At 46.6% G+C, this 14,889-nt stretch overlaps 1 protein-coding gene across 1 annotated transcript in view; it reads left to right on the top strand.

Moving 5' to 3' along the window:
* The first annotated feature begins 9,937 nt into the window (after positions 1-9,937).
* Positions 9,938-14,889, top strand: part of CFAP74 (cilia and flagella associated protein 74) — a 57,209-nt gene continuing 52,257 nt past the window's right edge. The window contains exons 1-5 of the mRNA XM_055001575.1: positions 9,938-9,954; positions 10,577-10,679; positions 11,127-11,284; positions 12,612-12,819; positions 13,177-13,359. Coding sequence (XP_054857550.1) covers positions 9,953-9,954; positions 10,577-10,679; positions 11,127-11,284; positions 12,612-12,819; positions 13,177-13,359 — 654 coding nt within the window. The 5' untranslated portion in view covers positions 9,938-9,952. The remainder of the gene's footprint in view (positions 9,955-10,576; positions 10,680-11,126; positions 11,285-12,611; positions 12,820-13,176; positions 13,360-14,889) is intronic.

Raw genomic sequence — 14,889 nt, 5'->3', positions numbered from 1 at the left:
TAAGAACCTGCTTACCTGAGATGAGGAGGTGCCAGAGGTCTTCTGCATGCAGAGTTCATACTGTGCCCTGAGCCACATCTTCTGTCCTGTCCCCAGGCATGGCACATCGGGCTCCAGAACAGTAGTGCAACTCTGATTATACTCATAAAGCTCATCAACTAGATTCAAGCTAATTTCAGCTAACCACTAAGCGGTTTTCTGTGTTGATTAAGTCAAGATAAACGGTAGCCTTTATTAAATTAGCTTGGCTTTCATGGTATTGATACGCTGTAACATTTCATTCTGTTTGTATGCTGGAAGCATTTCCCTCCACAGCTTGTGGGTTCCTCTTTTTATTCAGTGTTCTATTGTGAGCAGCAATAAATTCTTTGGCAATGGGCCGGATGAGGGTACTCATAAATAAATATTTTAGCTAGCTATTGTAATGGTTCGAAAGCAAGCTGGTTGACAGACCCAATTAATGGCAGACCCTCCCTTGCACATTTACAAGGCTCGGGATGTGGAAGATTGAAATTGAGCAAGGCAAATTTGCAGACCTCCGCAAGCAGATTACGCAGGATGAGGAAGAGCTCGAGCAGCAGCGCCGAGAGCAAGTGGAAGAACGGTTCCAGAAGCAGAGGGAGCGAACTGTGATGCTGAACCGGATGTCCTTGGCCGCAGAGAGGTTAGCTTAGAGTTTGAGGCCTGCTGCAAATGTATGTGTCTAGAAACAGCAAGTAATTAGAGCGGTCAGCCAATCAAGGGGTGCAGTGGTGTAGCCGTGGTCTCCAACCCATACTGAGGGAGTACAGCAGACCTTGAGGCTTAATAGCACGTTGTGGCCCAAGATTGCTTTTCTGGGATCACCTGATATCTGAGATTCTAATGCTAATATCCTTGCATCAGCTATCTGCTGTTCCATCCTCTGACCTGTAGCATAGTGCTTAAGTGGCTGGGCTGCGAATCAACACTCTGCTGGTTCGAATCCCATGACTGTCATGAGTTCAGCAGGTGGCCTTGGGTAAGCCACTCCTCAGCTTCCCAGCTGAGATAATAACAACACTGACATTGCTCACTACTCTGAGTGGTGCACTAATCTGTCCAGAAGAGAAGTATATAAGTGCAGTTATTATTATTAAAAACAACAGAGAATTGATGTAAGAACTGACAGGTCAGCAGCCCCGGCAATCTTAATGTGTCTAACGATGAGTCTCTCTACATGAGACGCCTCAGCATGTGTTTGTCAAGTACAGGGAGATGCAATGTTAGCCAGGAAGCATAGTTTTAAAAAAAACCAGCCAACTGAGTGCTCCTCAGAAGGTTTGTTAATTTCATCTTCGCCTCAGGAAGGCTCTGTCAATTTCACCTCTCCAGTCTAAAACTGTGTGGGATCCCGACCAGAGGACAGCAAAGAATGGAAATGGGCTGGAGCTGTCTTCCAAAGCCAGGCCTGGGCCTGGAGAGATTATAATGAGCTGAAGTTTCCCTGCTGGCATTTCACAGCCCCTTCACACAGCTCCACAGTAAAGCAAAGCCTTTGCCCTGCCGCTGGCTCTGTCTTCTTAAACTACCCTTCCTAGATAACGTTGCATCTCACGATGTGTTCTTCCCATGCCAGACATCTCATGTAGAGAGACCCAGCATTATACCCTGTTCTCAGGTACCAATGCACAACCCTGACAAGCTAAAGATAACTGATCTCTTAAATCCCCAGAGATGACCCAAAAAAGCCCTCCTCTCCAACTGATTGATCCCTGGCTTGACGGTTAGTAGCCTGCTTGCTTCCAGATCTTTGATTAAGATGTCAGAAGGACCTTCCCTGTCCGAGAGGGAAGGCCAAGCCTCCTATTTTTACCTTTGTATTACCTCTTTACAGGCAACTCCAGGAAGCCAATGAGGATTACGAGCAAAAGGTTTCCAAAGCTTTGGATGATGCTCGGAGGAACCGAGAAAAAGCTGTCTGGTTTCTGAAATCCAGCTTGGCAAGGTCTCCCATTTAAACTTCTCCTTGTAGTTAAATTTCAAAGAGCAATACATGAAATTAGAAGAGTGACATGAGAAGAACACTGCTGGATTGGACCAAGGGTCCACTTAGTCTAGCATCTAGTTTCCTGCAGTGGCCAACAAGGTGTTCCCAGGAGCCACATGAAGCTAACTATCTTCACTGGCTGTTGTCCTCCTACCCTTGCAACTGATACTCAAAAGTGCATTGCTTCTCTGACTTAGAGGTCTCACTTAACTATCACGGCTAATAGCTATTGGTAATGCTACTATCAAAGTTGTGTCATCTTTTCTAATAACTGCTTTTGCAGGGTTAGACTCAGCCAGGGTTCATTTACAGGACTAAGAAGAATTACTCCAGTCTAAGCACATTGGTTTCAGTGGGCTTGGACTGGAGTAACTCTTTTTAGGATTACACTGTTAGTTCAGTATCCCATTTCCAGGAGTGGCCAGTGAGACCCCTTTCGGAAGCTCACAAGCAAGTGATCAAGTCAACAGCCATCCCCTGTTGTCCCTCTCCCCAGTATCCAGTACTCAAAGGTATCCAACCTTTGAACCAGGAGATTCTATTTAGCCCACATAGCTGATGGCCACTGATAGATACATGTCAGACTGTGGCTAAATAAGGCACTCACTACAGGGTTCCCTTTAGAAGCAAACACAAGTCCATTGTTTGGAAAAGGAAACTTTACTGCAGAAAAGGTCCATTATAGTCCACTGTCCTGAATAGGAGAATCAGGATGGTACATGATCATTGTTACCAATGAAGAGCAAGCATAAGATACAGAGTAACAATACCCATCTGGATCAGCCTCCCCCCACAGTTCTCAAAACAACATCTCTCAGTCCTGGGAAGCTGCTCTCCTTCAAGGCCAATGCTTGGTGGAACGGTGTTAGACAAAACAGTCTCCTCCGGTGGGAATGCTGCCTGGGAACTGGTGCACCTGGGAAGAGAACACTCAAACACTAGAAGCATTAGAAAATGGAGTCAGTACAGTTTAGATATACACTGGACCTGACATTCTGCCCCCCTTAAAACAGATCCCCCCCTGGCTTATATGGGTAGCGAGTATGAAAAGCTTTGGTTAGTCTAGGAGCATGAACATGTGCAGAGTTCACCCATTCATCGTAACCAGAATCAAAGTCCTTCCATCTAATGAGGTAAAAAAGCTGATTTCGTTTGAGTTTAGAGTCCAAGATTTGCTGTACCTCATAGTGTATTTGGTCGTCAATCAAAGTTGGAATGGGTGGAGCTTTGACGTGCCATTTGTTGTCGGTGGGAGCTTTCTTTAGAAGACTGACATGGAACGTGTCATGCACATGGCGCAGGTTCTTGGGCAAAGTTACAGCAACAGTCACTTTATTTATTATCTTGCGCACAGGAAAAGGTCCTAGGAATTTCAGAGCGAGTTTGCGGCTGGTCTGAGCAAGTTTTAGATTTTTTGTGGAAATATACACATGATCTCCGGGTTGTAATTCCCATTCGGCCGCACGATGGCGGTCTGCGTATTTTTTGTAATCCAGTTTGGCTTTGTCAAGGTGCTTCTTAATAAGAGTCCATTGCTGCGCCGCCTCCCCCCACCACGAAGATACATCTGGCAATTTAGAGGAATGGGGAGGGGGGGCATCCAACGGGAAGGGATTGAAGTGAGTCCCGTAGACAATTTTGAAGGGGGCCTCCCCCGTTGAAGCGTGTACACTGTTGTTATATGAGAACTCGGCCAGAGGGAGAAGGTCCACCCAATTATCTTGTTGAAAATTAATGTAGCAACGAAGAAACTGTTCTAATATTTGGTTTGTTTTTTCGGATTGCCCGTCGGTTTGTGGGTGGTGGCTTGAACTGATGCCTTGTTCAATATTCAACATTTTCAAAAGCTCCCGCCAGAAGTTGGCAACGAACTGTCCGCCGCGATCCGAAATCACCTTGGACGGAAAAGAATGTAATTTTACGATGTGTTTTAGAAACAAATCTGCTAGTTTTCGAGCGGAGGGTATAGTAGTACAGGGGATAAAATGAGCTTGTTTGGAGAACAGATCTACCACCACTAAAATGCATTTATGTCCTTTTGAGATAGGTAGATCAGTGATAAAGTCCATAGATATTATTTCCCAGGGTCTGTTTGGCGTTTCCAATGGTTGCAGGAGACCCGGAGGCTTCCCTTTTCTGGTTTTGGCGCTGAGGCAAATAGGACAGGAACTAACGTATTGGGAAATGTCTTTGCGCATGCCCGGCCACCAGAATTGTCTTTGGATTAGGTGCAAAGTTTTCAGATACCCATAATGTCCAGCAGTGGGAGCATCATGACAGCGCTGCAAAACTTCCAGTCGGAGGCTGTCTGGGACATAAAACTTGCTCCCGGCTAACCAATCCCCTTGTGGGGATTGGGTCAGTTTGCTTCGCGGAGCCCTATCCCCCTCCTTCTCTACCTCAGTTTTGAGTTTCGATTTCCACTCTTGGTTGGCCGGGAGGGGCTGCTTGGCACGGCTGCGAGTAGTCACCACGCCCCCAAGTTGCGTAGGCGAGAAGACAGTGTCGACAGTCTCCTCCCGTTTGCTCTTATGTTGGGGCATGCGCGATAGGGCGTCTGCCAAAAAGTTAGTTTTGCCCGGGAGATAATTTAGAGTGAAGTTGAATTTGGAAAAGAATTCCGCCCATCGCAATTGCTTGGCATTCAGTCTGCGTGGGCTTCGGAGGGCCTCCAGATTTTTATGATCCGTCCAGACCTCGAAAGGGTATCGCGCCCCCTCCAGCCAATGTCTCCAGTTAGTAAGGGCCGCTTTTACTGCAAAGGCCTCCTTCTCCCACACATTCCAATTCCTTTCCGCCTCCGAAAATTTTCTAGACAAGAAAGCACACGGCCGCAGCCTACCATCCTCCCCCTTCTGCAGTAAAACCCCCCCTATCGCCGTATCGCTGGCGTCAACCTGTACTATGAAAGGGGATTGTTCGTTGGGGTGGGAGAGGATGGGTTCTGTTACAAATTGCTTTTTTAGACAATCGAAGGCCGTTTGGCAATCGGGGGTCCATTGCAGTTTGGCAGAGGGTTTTTTAGCTTGGTCCCCTTTATCTTTGGTTTTCAGCAAGTCTGTTAAAGGGAGCGTGACTTGGGCGAAATTTGCTATGAAGTCTCTATAGAAGTTGGCAAAACCCAGGAAGGATTGTAGTTCTTTACGGGTGGTGGGTTTCTGCCAGTCCTGGATCGCCTGTATTTTGGCTGGATCCATTTTCAGACCTTCTTGGGAGATACAATACCCGAGGTAAGTGAGTTCGGTTTTATGGAATTCACATTTGGACAGTTTGATGGGCAGCTTATTCTTCATCAGGGTGGCTAAAACTTTTTGTACCGTTTGAATATGTTCTTCCTCGGTGTCCGAGTAAATTAACACATCATCAAGGTACACTACCACCCCTTTGTACAGAAATTCGTGTAGAACTTCGTTTATCATGGACATGAATACGGACGGGGCTCCCGTCAAACCAAAAGGCATAACTAAGTATTCATATTGTCCGAGGGGCGTATTGAAAGCGGTTTTCCACTCATCCCCTGCCTTGATACGAACGTGGAAGTAAGCATCTTTTAGATCTAATTTCGTAAAGATCTTACCTTGGGCCACGACGTTGAGAAGGTCTCGGATGAGCGGTATAGGATAGGCGTTGTTGGTGGACACTGCATTCAAGCCTCGGAAATCTGTGCACAGTCGAAGTCCCCCATCCTTCTTTTTCACGAAGAGGACTGGAGCGGCGTGGGGGCTAGCGGCTGGGCGGATGAACCCTCGTTGGAGGTTGGTGTCGATGAAGTTCCGGAGCTCTTCGCGTTCATGGAGACTCATGGGATAAAGTCGTCCTTTGGGCAGTGAGGCTCCGGGTAAAATTTCTACCGCACAGTCCGTTCGTCGGTGCGGGGGTAGAGTATCTGCTTCCTCTTCAGAGAAAGCATTTAGAAAAGGCCAGTACGGTTCGGGTATTTGGTTGACTTCCTCTTGGGTGAGAAGGGCCTTTTCTTTATGAGTTGGATCTTCGCCCCAGTTTTGATTCCAACGGTGATTTTTGCAGTTGGTATGACTGAAGGTAATACATCCTTGTGCCCAGTCTATGTAGGGATTGTGATCACATAGCCATTTGCTGCCTAGAATTAACGGGTACTTGGCAGTCGAGCTGATGACAAAGGACCTCTTTTCCCAATGTTGTCCCATGCCTGTGATCACTGGGATGGTTTCAGTTGTTACAGGATTCATGTTGGTACCATCCATTTGCTCAAAGATTACTGGATTTTGTAGATCCCGAGTTGGTAGGACTAGTCCATTGACTAGAGCAGGGGCAATGATGTCTCTTGAGCAGCCCGAGTCAATAAGAGCTTGCACTCGAATATGCATCTTCCTCTCTGGGTTGATTAGAGTCACTGGCATGAATAAGATGGACCCAGGCGGCCGGTTCCGTGCAGGGACGGGCTTAGGGCGGATCTGTCGTTTGGGTCCTTTCACGACAGATCCATTTCGTTTCCCGACTGGGGACTTTCTGGATTAGCTTCTGCGGTTGGGGAAGCGGGATCGTATTCCATGACTTCTTCCGCTTCCAGCCCTCTCTCCGAGGCTGGCCTTTGGGAAGCGCCGCGGCCTCTATTTGCTCGTGGTGCTGGAGTCGGGCGTTGGAGCGTAGGAAACGGAGCAAGGGTTGGACGCCGTAATTGGAGCGGAGGTCTTTGCACAGGCCGGTAAGGGCATTGTGCTGCAAAGTGACCAGCCTGTCCGCAATGCAAACACAGCCCTTGTTGCCATCTAGCATCTCTCGCTCCACGGGTGGCGTAGCTAGCTCCCCGTGTTCCCCTCTGTAAGGTCAATGCTCTTCTTTGTCCCGTTTGTTGTTGTTGTTCAACCAAACGGACTTCCAAAATGCGATTTTCTACTTCGCAAACAAGTTGGATCCACCCTAACAACGTGGGGGGATTGTCTTGCATGAGGGCTCTGTCCAAAAGTCTCGGGTTAAGGCCTTGTTTGAACAGAATAATCTTGGTGGACTCCTCACACCTAGGGCACTTGGCTGCTAATTGCCGGAATTTTGTGACATAGTCTCTTGCTGACATGCTGCCTTGTTTGATGGCTTGCAATTCTGTTCGGGCCCGGGTTTCTTCTAAGGGGTCTTCATATTGCGCTCGGATAGCATCCACTAACCCCTGAAGAGTATCGAGTTCTGGGGCCCCGACATTGTATAGTCCTACATACCAGTCTGCTGCTTTGCCCTGTAAACGAGATCCAAGATGTTCGATTTGACTGGCCTCACTGCCGAAGAGGTGCCCCCACCGGTTGAAAAACTGTACCACTTGGACTAAGAAAAATCCCAATTTGGATGGATCCCCATCGAAGGTGGCTTCCAGCTTCACCCAGCCCATCGGGAGTTCCTGTCTCGGAGCAGGCGCTGGGTAAAAGTCCATCGGCAGTCTTAGTTGCGCCTGAGGCACAGGAGGAGGTAACTGGAGTCTCGGTCGGGGCAACGGTGCCGGCTGTACGGGTGGCGGTTGAACCGGCGGTGCCGGCTGGGGTTGGGCTGGTTGTGCGGGCGGAGGTTGCCGTGGTTGCTGTGTCGGGGTTGGTCTTGGTTGGGCCGGAGGCTGTAGTGGCAGGCGAGCAGGAGGCGGCAGTCTCGGTCTGGCCGGTAACACGGGAGGCGTTAGTGGCAGCTGTCGAGGTGGAGGAGGTTGGTGTGGTTGAGTGGAGATCGGCCGCTGAGGAGGGGGTTGAAGGTGTCGTAGTGGTGCAGGCCGTCCCGGTTGGTTCGGGGGTGGTAAAACGGGCTGGTCCTGGGGCTGCTGCAACAGTATGAGCTGCGGTCGAGGTGAGAGGGGCCGCAGCGGCGAGGGTTGAACAGGTGGAAGGCCGCGCGGGCTTGCCCCTCCGGGTGTTGTTAATCTGGGAAGCAGCGGCTGGCCTCTTGGCGCTGTTAGACCGTCCCCCGTAGGTTGCCCGATGGGGACAATGTCTCGCGGTTGACGAGGGGCTCCCTCCTCGGATGGAGCCGCGTGTGCTCCCGCTTGGTCCGGCCGGACCGTTATAGGAGAAGTAAGAGGGGGTCTCACCGGTGTATCACTGGGCTTTTCTTCCCCTTCCGTAGGCCTCTCAACGGGAGTCTCGTCTGGCGGCGCATCCCCTGCCTGGTTAGGAAGTTCGGTGGGGGTCTCTCCGGGTGGCTCAACCGGGTCTTCCTTGCTCGGTGGAATTTCCTGCTGTGCTGGAAGTTCCTTGGGTTGCTCTCCCGCTTCGCCCGGATGGGTGTCCCCTTCGCCGGTAGGTGACGGCCGCTGCTGGACATCCTCCATCGGATAGGAGATAACACTTTGAAGGGTAGCTATCTGTATCGCCATCTCTTCAGGGGACAGTCTTTCCCCTGCTCCCATTGCCGAAATTAAATGGATGGCATGAGCCAAACTTTCTTCCATATCCATCAGTTTAGCTTCTAACTGTTGCATTCGACTTGCCCCCGGTTGCTCGCTTATGGAAGCTTCATTCGTTGCACTCACCGGGGACAAGGGGCCCCAAGGAGGAGGGTCCCCTTGGACGACTCTCGATCTCGCAGCTAGGATTCCCTTGGCCATACCCGTCACGGCCGAGATGCTGGTATCCACCGCATAGGTGCGACCTTGTATCTGCTCCCAACTTTGTTCAGGGACCTCCGTTGGCTCTTTCCACGGAACAAGTTCGGAGTAATCCCAACTCAGGGCGCCGCGGCGAGACGTGTCCCCCTCCGCCTGCTCGGATGTCCTGTTCCAATATCGCCATGGTTGGCTGCTGTCTAGCTCCGGGACGGTTCCTAGGCTTCGGCGCCCTTCCATCGAAACTAGTGGATGGAGTCCACCTGCCCGACGCTCTCTGGTTTCTCGGGGTCTGGCTCCCCACTCCGACGGGGTGGGTACCGAAATCAAAGGGAGAGCGGTCGCTTTCGGCCTTGCCCCGAGGTCGGCTTCGGTCTCGTCCCGAGTACTGAGTTCGATGAGAGGCGGGGTGGAAGTGGAGGCTCCGGTTCCGTTCCCGGCTGCTCCCAGCTCCTGGGAGTCTTGGGCTTGCACGGGTTGCACAGGTTGATTGTCGGGAGACGCATACGGATCAAACAAAGGATCCCTGTCCGGGACAACCTTGGATTCCGCTGGGCCCGACTCAGACATGATTGGTAACAAAATGTCAGACTGTGGCTAAATAAGGCACTCACTACAGGGTTCCCTTTAGAAGCAAACACAAGTCCATTGTTTGGAAAAGGAAACTTTACTGCAGAAAAGGTCCATTATAGTCCACTGTCCTGAATAGGAGAATCAGGATGGTACATGATCATTGTTACCAATGAAGAGCAAGCATAAGATACAGAGTAACAATACCCATCTGGATCAGCCTCCCCCCACAGTTCTCAAAACAACATCTCTCAGTCCTGGGAAGCTGCTCTCCTTCAAGGCCAATGCTTGGTGGAACGGTGTTAGACAAAACAGTCTCCTCCGGTGGGAATGCTGCCTGGGAACTGGTGCACCTGGGAAGAGAACACTCAAACACTAGAAGCATTAGAAAATGGAGTCAGTACAGTTTAGATATACACTGGACCTGACAGATACATTCTCTTTGAATTTGTCCAGTATTTCTCTAAAGCCATCTAAGCAAGTGGCCTTCATCACATCTTGTGGCACTGAATTGCTAATTATGCATTCTCTGAAGTACTTGCTTTTGAGCATCCTGAATCTACTGTCCATCAGCTGATTTGGGTGGCCAGTTTGGTGTAGTGCTTAAGAGCGTCAGGACTCTCATCTGGAGAGCCGGATTTGATTCCCCACTCCTCCACTTGAAGCCAACTGGGTGTCCTTGGGTCAGTCACAGCTTCTAGGAGCTCTCTCAGCCCCACCCACCTCACAGGATGATTGTTGTGGGGATAATAATAACATATTTTGTAAACCGCTCTGTGGGGTTGTTAAGTTGTCCTGAAGGGCAGTATATAAATCGAATGTTGTTATTATTGTTATTATTTATTTTATTTATTTATTATATTAGGTTTTTAGTCCACCCTCCCCGCTAAGCGGGCTCAGGGCGGAGCACAACATTTTAATTTACATAAAAACACACAAAAGCAGATAAAACATTACAATATAATTTAAAACATTACATACAATAAAAACTTCTCCTCAGATGGCGATGGAAGAGTTACTTCATTTCAGACATGGCCCATATATCCATTTCTATAGATATATATAGGGTGGTGGACAGAGCTTTTCAAGACAAGTATGGCCAGCGGGGGCCATTATTCTTCTAGTGTGAGCAGAAAGACATAAACATTTCTGTCTATTCACTTTCTTCAAACATATTTAACTGTATAAAACTGTTCCATATTGCCCACTCCTGCTTAATCTTTTCCCCCTCTAAACTAAAACACCTCACATTCTTTTGAGATATTTAACCACAGGTTAACCAAAACCATTGTCAAAAATATATAAACAAATATGCAAATAAACCCAACAGGGAACGTTCATTTCTCCCTAACTGAAATATTCTAGAAAGTCCAATGAGAAGCTTTTCAGTGCACTGCAGGCAGGTCGGCCACACATCTCACTGGTCGTGTCCTTCCAAACAGGGTTCGTGAGAAAGAAGCAAGCGAGGAACTGAATCGCCAAGAGTACATGCAAAGAAGGATGGAGACTGTGTTATCTCTGAAGAACAGCATCGCTTCAACACGGGTGTGTGCCCTGACTTGACCTTAGAGGACGCTGCTGTTATACAAACAAGGTGGAAAGAGAGAGAAAAGCTAAGGGCCAGAATATTTTCAGCAGATATTCTGAGCATGTTCTGATCTGGCAGGTTTGCTGAACTGAGCTATTGAACAGATATGTTAAAACTGCTAGGCCCATTTGAACATGAAGGATATTACTTCAGTTTGGCACTCCTGACTTGGTTGTTTATGAATAAAGTTAAACAGCACCAGTGCCAATGCAGGTCCCTCTGCTTAAGACTGTCCCTTGAGAAAACCATCCGTTTATTCTCTGTTTCCCTCTAAAGAGAGAATGTCCATTGCAACCTGTTTGAAGCCTTTAACATAGCTACACTCTCAGAATAAGTTACCAGCTTCTGTTCCAGTTCTTTTCCAACCAGTAAACTATGTCTTTTTAAATTTTTTTATCATGTAGGAAAATTTCCGAACCCTCCAAGCCCAGGATAAAGCCCTTGCGCTGCAAGCCAAAGAACAGGATCAGAAAATGAAGGAGGCTTTGCGGGCCGAAGGGCTCAGTGTCACCAGGGAGGTTTTTCTCCAGAAACAACAGGAAGAGTTTGAAAGACAGAAGAAGTAAGCTTGCCTCGGTTTGTACAAGCCGCCATCTTGTCGATCAGTCAATTGATTGTATTTTGCCTTGCCTTTCCTCCTAGTCCTAGCTCTCCAAGAAGGAACAGAGGAGAAAGGGAGAATCATGGGAAAGGAACTACAATTACAGAAAAAAAACAACTGTAACATCTTACTAAAATAAGTGAATAATCTGTAACAAAAATATTTTACTACAAATACAGAGAATATAGAAACATCATTTCTTATGTGCTATGAAAGAACCACTATATACATAAGTGCTCCTAAATCATGAAAGTAATTACTCAACTCATTGTGTATATTATTATTCTTTATCAAGACGTCATGTATATACACACCTATACACACGATTCTGATTTTGACAAAGGAACCCTGAAATGGAGCATTCTAACCGGTTCTCCGTCAGCAAGCAGACTAACCGAATCATCCAGTTTATTAATGTTCTGTAAAGAATTTTCAAGCTCATGGCCAATGTGCAACCTTCAGAATTAACAGAACGATTTATTTCTAAGGCATCATTTTTGCTTTACTCAAGGAAAAGGAAATTGGACATTTCTAGTTTGGAGGTTGAATATGTTTACTTTTGTAAAACCTTATCTGTGGGAGAGCCACTGAGTTGAGCAATTACTTTGATGATTTAGGTGTATTCATAGCACATAAGAAACAGTATTTCTATATTCTCTATATTTATAATAAAATGTTTTTGTTATAGATGATATACTTATTTTAGTAAGAGTTCACAGTTGTTTTTTCTGTAATTCTATAATGTTCTAGTCCAACAGCTATATCACACTGGCTCTCTATGGCATGTACCATAACACAGTGGTAAAGCTCATGCTTTGCAAGCAAAAGATCCAAGAGATAGTAGAGCAGCTCCAAATGTTCCTCTTCTTTCCAATAATGGGATTGCTTCTCAACCAGCACAGTTCCTTGGGAGGTAGCTCGGACCAAGGGCCTGACTCCTGTTCATTTCACTGAGGTTTGTGCAGGAGCAGTTTGCCACAAGAGATGCATTTGCTTTTCATTCTTTATCTGACTTTTAAAAAATATTTGTTTCAGGTGCAAAGCCATGTTGGTCTGCAGTTGAAGAGCAAGATTTGAGTCCAGTTGCACCTTAGAGACCAACTAGATTTCAAGAGAGCTCTGACTCTCGAAAGCTCATACCCTGGAAATCTAGTTGGTCTCTAAGGTGCAACTGGACTCAAATCTTGCTCTAAAAATATTTGAATGGTTTAATTGCAAATTAAGCCCATCCAATGCTCTGACAGAGTGGTTTCTTCTCAGAATTTGCATGCCATTACTCTAAATGCAGGGAATTTATGGAACGGCAGAAAGAGAAGAAAATTGAAATTGTAGCTCGGATTTTGAAAGAAGACGCTCAGCTGGAGAAAGTGAGGAAACAGTCCCGCCCATGGAAACCAAAAAGGCAGGGGAAGCTTTCTGACTCTATAAGGTGGCGCAGGAAAACATGGCGGTATATAGAGAACGCATGTGCTGAGCCAGATGCAACCGTTACTCAGGTGAGCACCACCCCAAGGAGGCAGCTGGCTTTTAAGAACTGTCAATTAATGCCTTCTGTACCTTGACCTGAAATGGCTACCATTTCAGGTGGTGTAGGCAGCAGGGAAGCAATGCCAGACTGGCAGGGCTCCCAGTTTGAGACCTGTTGTGCCTGGCGATGCATACCTTTCCCTCTCAGTTTCCAAGCAACCTACTAATTTTTGCAGTTAACACAATATGTCATCTTGTAGTATATATATTTAGTTAGCATTATAAACAGCTCTAGCCTTCATTGTCAATGACATTTTAATCATGAAAACTTCTGTTTCAGAATGGTTACTGTTGGGCTAACCATTGGGGTTTTTGTCTTGCCGTAGAAATCATGGCGCATGCCTTCACCTTGTTCTTCCCTTGATGACCAAATTGGTGCTCAAGAAGAGTCTCCTTTGAAAGAGATGGCCCCCGAAAGTAAAGATGAAAGACAGGAGGAAGAGTCGAGTGAGACCCTGGCCGAGCCAGAGTTTATGGGTCTTTGGGATCAAGAGTGTGACATATCCAAGGTTAAAACTTCTATCCTTCTTGATTTTTCTCTTTTGCTGATTCTGATTTTAATTAAGTGATCATGTATGGCCTTCTCGGTTGTGGCCCCAAAACTGTGGAATTTCCCCTCCAGATAGATTCACCTATCCCCTTCTGTCATTGTCTTCCATTTGCAGGTGAAGACTTTCTGTTTTGTTGGTGTTCCCTCACTGACTCTTACTGACCCTTCTTCCCGATCATGTGTTTTGTTATAATTGGGGTGTGTGCTTTTAAGATTGTTTCATTGTTCACAGCCTTGGGGGCCCTAAGTTGGGTGGAAAGGCAGCTTAAAATGTTTTGAATAGATAAATACAGAAATGTATATGCACACATAAAAAAAATTATTTGCAGTGTTTTTACAAACACTCCTGTGCATTGATAAAACATTATGCAGAAGGAATTTTGATGCATAAAATAATATTAATAACAGTGTGCTTATATACTGCCCTTCTGAACAGATTAGTGCCACATTCAGAGCCATGAACAAAGTTAGCGGCATTATTTTCCTCGCAACAGAGCTGGGGCTGAGAGGAGTGGTTTACCCAAGACCACCTGCAGAGTTCATGGCAGTAGTGGGAGTTGAACCAGCAGAGTGCTGATTTGCAGCCCAACCCCACTTAACCATTATGCTACAGCAGCTCTCAGCATCAGGATTGCCCTTTTGCGGTGTTTTATCAGTTCATGTATGCAGCATGTACGGCTTTACAAAAATTTGTATGTAATAAAATGAAATAAAGGAGAATTCCTCATGCATTGGGTTAAGTCCAGGAGCAAGACCAAGTAATTAAGACTTCCAAATCAATGATGGGGGAGTAACTCAAGCAAGGAAAACTTGGGGAGCATCCATGACATCTTTTTGTAATGGGAACAATCATTACAACACTGTCAGTCAAAGGAGCTAAAGATGGGTGCTGTTTTCAAAAGCGTTTTAACTACAGAAAAAATTATCCGGCTTAAAATTTTGTTCCAATATTTGCAAAGACACATATCACTTCATGTTTGCCAGCTTGTTTGAGTGTTACAACTGAACATGGCATTTTGCTGAGTTGGTGATGAAGGTGATTTCAAGTGGAAAAAAGAAATCCTTTCCCGCTTAATGCTGGCGACAGCGAAGTGCCTTTTGAATATCGTCACTGTGCAATACCTAAAGGCTCAGATCACAAATAAATAATGTACGCTCACAAAGTGGAAACTTCTGTTTTGTTCTGTAGCAGAGAAGCTGCGTGTTCGTATTCTCTTGAGTCATGTGTAGCTTGGGGAAGTGGCTAGGCAACAGAGAGAAAAAAATTCAGGATAAGAATGTTGAAAAAGAATTAACTTTTTAAAGTTACCTTTCAAGAGGTTCTAAAGGTGTAACAAAGGCCATCACTGAATGACTAAAGATAATTTTCAGATTAAACCACAAATACTATGGAGGTTTGTGAGTAGATTGCTCAGTGTTTTCTTGAGTGTCAAAAGCAGCTTGGGGGGCGGGGGGCGGAATCAAGATTGTATCACTGGGGTGGGGTTAA

The sequence above is a fragment of the Eublepharis macularius genome, chromosome 17, assembly GCF_028583425.1.
Source record: "Eublepharis macularius isolate TG4126 chromosome 17, MPM_Emac_v1.0, whole genome shotgun sequence".
NCBI lineage: Eukaryota > Metazoa > Chordata > Lepidosauria > Squamata > Eublepharidae > Eublepharis > Eublepharis macularius.
This window is presented reverse-complemented; position numbering and strand designations above follow the sequence as displayed.